Below are 5,000 nucleotides of genomic sequence, written 5' to 3' on the forward strand. Positions count from 1 at the left end.
AGTGTGGGGTGGGTGAGAGAGAGAGAGAGAGAGACAGACAGACAGACAGACAGACAGACAGAGAGCACAAAATATAAAATCAACAAGAAAGGTGTATACGTCCAACAGAAAGAATGAGAAAAAATATAGGAAGTTTGGTTGTTATTTTTGTTTGTTTGTTTTCTTAGGGTTTTGTTTGTTTGTTTGTTTGTTTTTTTGCTGCCCCATCATCTGCACCGTTTCAGTGGCATTACTCCCACGCCGCTCATTTAGATTCCCCCATACACGGCCACACACACACACACACACACGCACACACACACACACACACACACACACACACACACGTTTGAACAGAAGCTGCATATAACATATTGGATGGGGCTGATGACTAGATCTTCAGGTAGATAGGTTGTTGATCGCATGGTGTTATGTGTGGTCTGTGGTAAAAGACCCCTTTCACTCCGAGTTTTCCTCACTTCACCCTGATGTGAACGGATACCTGGCTCCGGTCGGGGAAGTTTTGAAACGGGCGGAAGGAGAGGGCTGGGCCTCGCCTTCCTATGCTGAACCCTTGTACACAGTGGGTATGAATTCACTGCCTTGATGATGGTCGTAAAAACGTCATGGGACCTTTAACCTTTGACCTATTTAACCTTTCGAACCTAATTTTAACCTTTATCCAATAGTCTTCGTCAGCCTGTCACCTTTAACCTTCATCAATCAATATTTCAAACCCAATTGTAACTAACCTTTTAACCTATAGCCTTTATATTACGAGTACGTGTTCGTCTATCTTTAACTAACCTTCATCAATCAACATTCCAAGCTCAATTTTTAACCTTTTTAACCTATGACTTGTATATTGCGGGTACGTCTTCATCAAGTTTTAACCTTTAACCTTTTAAACCTTCATCAGTCAAAGACAATGTGGGTCAGGTAGGCCTCGTGCAGGGTGTGCATCGATGCTGCTCTGTCGTTATCGTCGTTGTTGTCGTTGTCGTAGTTGTTTTTACAAAATAATAATTGTTATTGGAAAAAAAAAGGGAAAGAAAGAAACTTTACCAAATGCTATATTACGGGTACCTCTTCATCAACCGTCGTGTGTCGGGTACGCCCAGAGGAAGGTACGTTGTTGCTGCTGTTGTTTTTGTTGTTGTTGTTGGTGGTGGTGGTATAATAATAATAATAATGGCACTTATATAGCGCTGAATCTTGTGCATAGACAAATCTAAGCGCTTTCGCACCAGTCATTCTCACGCACGCATAACTCTAAAACTGGAGAAACTATAAACACAAGGAAGAGGCAGGGAAGGGAGGCTGTTTTGGGAAGAGGTGGGTTTTAAGGCCAGACTTGAAAGAGCTGAGTGTGGAGACTTGACGAAGCGAAAGAGGAAGTTCATTCCAATTGCAAGGTCCAGAGACAGAGAAAGAACGGCTAACAGTTGCAATAAAGATAAAACTTGACCAAATCCTATATTACGGGTACCTCTTCACCAACCGTTGTGTGTCAGGTACGCCCAGAGGAAGGTACGTTGTTGTTGTAGCTGTTCTTGGTAGTGGTGGTGGTGGTATGGTCAACAGTTGCAATTAAGATCAAACTTGACCAAATCCTATATTACGGGTACTTCTTCATCAACCATCGTGTGTCAGGTACCCCCAGAGGAAGGTGCATTATTGTTGTTGTTGTGGTGGTGGTGGTGGTATGGTCAACAGTTGCAATTAAGATCAAACTTGACCAAATCCCATATTACGGGTACTTCTTCATCAACCATCGTGTGTCAGGTACGACCAGAGGAAGGTGCATTGTAAACTACTTGTTGTCATTGTTGTTTATCGACTACAATTATGATTAAAAAAAAAAAAACAATAGTTACCTTATCCTATCATTACGGGTACTTTTTCAGCAACCGTGGTGTATCAGATATGGCTGGTGAAAGTTGCGTACTGGTGTTGAAGTTTTACTCTTGTTGTTTTTATAGTCAATAATTGTGATAAAAAGAAAAACTTTACCAGATCCTACATTACAATACGGGTACCTGTTCATCAACCGTGGTGTGTCGGTTACGCCCGGTGAAAGGTGCGTACTAATGTTGGGGTTTTGTTGGTGATGGTTTAGTTGTTGTTGTTGAAGTCAACAATTGTGATTTAAAAAAAAAAAAAAAAAGAAGAAAATTTCCCAAATCCATTAATACAGGTACCTCTTCATCGATCAGGGTGTGTCAGGTGCGTACTGTTGTTTTTGTTGTTGTTGTTGTGGGTGGTGGTGGTGGTGGTATTGTTGTTGCTGTTGTTGTTGTTGTTCTTCTTCTTCTTCTTCTTCTTCTTCTTCTTCAAGAATCAGCTACAGATTGGTGAGGACAAACTGTCAGCTGCTGCTGCAGAAAAGCTCGCTCGCAGAAAAGGGACGGCAGCCAACAGACCAGCATCAGCTTACACATGTGACCGCTGTGACAGAGACTGTCTCTCTCGCATCGGTCTCTACAGTAACAGGCGACGCTGTTTGGTCCAAGCAGACAGCCCAATTAGACATTAGATCGGATATACTCTATCCATGGTCAGCCATGACCGAAGGAGGCCTACTACTATATCTTCTTGTGTATAGTCACCAGTTTTAACCATAAAACCTGGCCGGATCCTGCACTACATTCTGCAATTATTGATACCGATGTAACTATAATTATTCTGTATCTTGCGTCTCAGTGCATAGCTGTGCCTCATTGTATGACAAAACAACTGTGACCTGTCATACTTTCAGAATGGTGTCCGACGTTTATATGTACATCAGTGTTCATGCGAGGTACTCATACCAGCTTCCTTCCTGTGTTTTTTTTCTTAATGTATGTTTTGTGTGTGTTTGTTTAATTTTTGTTTGCGTGTGTGTGTGTATATGAGTGTGTGTGCAAGTTTTGATTTTTCCTCTCTTTTTTTCCTATGTATGTATATATGAATAAAAATGTAATGTAAAATATGATTTTTTTTAAATGTTTAGAGAAAGATCCTGCACTAAGGGTTGCTCTCCCTGCATGGTGTGGGAGGTGGGGCTGGTGGAAAGTGTTTACTGATGTCGGGGTGTTGCTGTTGTTGTTGTTGTTGTTAATAGTCACTATCTGTTATCATAACACCTGGTCCCAGATCCTGTGGATACTACGGGTAGCTCTCCCTGCATGGTGTGGCAGGTGGGGCTGGTGAAGGGTGTTTACTGATGTCGGGTTGTTGTTGTTGTTGTTAATAGTCACCAACTGTTATCATAAAACCCGACCAGATCCTCCTGTTGTTGTTGTTGTTGTTGTTGTTGTTGTTGTTGTTGTTGTTGTTCTCCTCCTCCTCCTCCTCCTCCCCCCTCCACCTCCCTCCTCTTCTTCCTTATTCTTCTTCTTTTCCTCCTCCTCCTTCTCCTTCTTCTTCTTCTTCTCCTACTCCTCCACCTCTCTCCTCCTCCTCCTCCTCCTTCTTCTTCTCCTCCTCCTCCTCTTCCTCCTCCTCCTCCTTCTTCTTCTTCTCCTCCTCCTCCTCTTTCTCCTCCTCCTCCTTCTTCTTCTTCTTCTTCTTCTTCTTCTTCTTCTTCTTCTTCTTCTTCTTCTCCTCCTCCTCCTCCTTCTTCTTCTTCTTCTTCTCCTCTTTGTTTATAGTCGCCAGTCATAGCCATAACACCTGACCCCAGATCCTGCATTACGGGTAGCTGTCCCTGCATGGTGTGGCAGGTGGGGCTGGTGGAGGGCATGTACGCGGTGTTCATGGCTGACTGGCTCAAGGTGTGGCCCCGCCACCAGGTGCACGTCATGAGGTACGAGGACTACGGGGGGCACGAGAAGGAGCGGATCGCTGAGGTCGTCAACTTCCTGGGGCTGTGTAAGTGTACGGTGGCGTGTTGATCAGGATAGGGGGCGGAGTGGTTAATCAAGACGCTCTTCTGCCAATACACAGATAAGTCCGTGAGAGTCTGGGTTCGAATCCCCCCCCTGTATTGACAGGAAGGGGGCAGAATGGTTAATCACATGATGGAGTCTCTCGTCGGACCGACGGATGAGTAGGCAGGCAGGCTTATCTGTCGGTGTGTGTCCTCCTATGGGAGAAGAGGCCGACTCTGGATGCGCAGCACTTCCCACAGGTGTTGCAAGGGAAAACGTCTCCAGAAGTGGAGCCCTGCTTACTTCGCTCACGCTTCTCCTTAATGGCCAGCGTTCTCTTGTTTTCAAACGTCTTTATGCCACTAGAGCACAGCATCCTCCAGCGAGAGCGGTCAAGGGCATCAGTTTCCCAGGAAGCGATGTCTATTTCACAGGCTTTGAGGTTTGTCTTCAAGGTCGTTCCGACATTAGCCTGGTTGCCTGACCAGCACAGGAGACTTTTTTTTATCAAGACGCTCTTCTGCCAATACAGAGAGTCCGTGAGAGTCTGGGTTCGAATCCCGCCCTTTCTCGCCCTTTCTCCCAAGTTTGACTGGAAAAGCAAACTGAGCGTCTAGTCATTCGAATGAGATGACATAAACCGAGGCCCCGTGTGCAGCACGCACTTTGCGCACTGAAAGAGAATCTCATGGCAATGGGAGTGTTGTCCTTCGGCAAAATTCTGTAGCAGGAAGCCACTCTTATTGGTAAAGAAATATACATATTTAAAAATTATATATATATATATATATATGTGTGTGTGTGTGTGTGTGTGTGTGTGTGTGTGTGTGCGTGCACCCAAGACCTCTCTCCCTTTTCTGGTGTCTGTCTGTCTGTCTCTTTCTCTGTCTCTCTCTTTCTGTTTTTCTCTCTCTTCGTCCCTGCCTCTCCTCCCACCCCCCCCCCACACCCCCTCTCTCTCTCTCAAACCCTCCCAGAAAAGGGCCTTCTTTTTTGTCTTAATTAATCACCCTTTATGAATAAAAAAAAATCGTTTTGAATTCATTCACTTTATATTCCATTTCATGTCGTACCAGCCCCCCTTAACGCCACTTCCATGGAGAGGCTGCTAGGGTTCCAGCCGGTCAACACTGGTGCCGCGGGCTACAAGAAGTACGGGAACATGCTGGA

General features: G+C 44.9%; 1 protein-coding gene across 1 annotated transcript in view; it reads left to right on the top strand.

The window, feature by feature from the left end:
- LOC143285279 (carbohydrate sulfotransferase 15-like) overlaps window positions 1-5,000 on the top strand; it is a 22,844-nt gene that overhangs the window by 17,291 nt on the left and 553 nt on the right. The window contains exons 8-9 of the mRNA XM_076592537.1: window positions 3,684-3,831; window positions 4,907-5,000. The exon at window positions 4,907-5,000 is cut by the window's right edge and continues 553 nt beyond it. Coding sequence (XP_076448652.1) covers window positions 3,684-3,831; window positions 4,907-5,000 — 242 coding nt within the window. The remainder of the gene's footprint in view (window positions 1-3,683; window positions 3,832-4,906) is intronic.

This window comes from Babylonia areolata, chromosome 8 (assembly GCF_041734735.1).
Source record: "Babylonia areolata isolate BAREFJ2019XMU chromosome 8, ASM4173473v1, whole genome shotgun sequence".
Taxonomy (NCBI): Eukaryota; Metazoa; Mollusca; class Gastropoda; order Neogastropoda; family Buccinidae; genus Babylonia; species Babylonia areolata.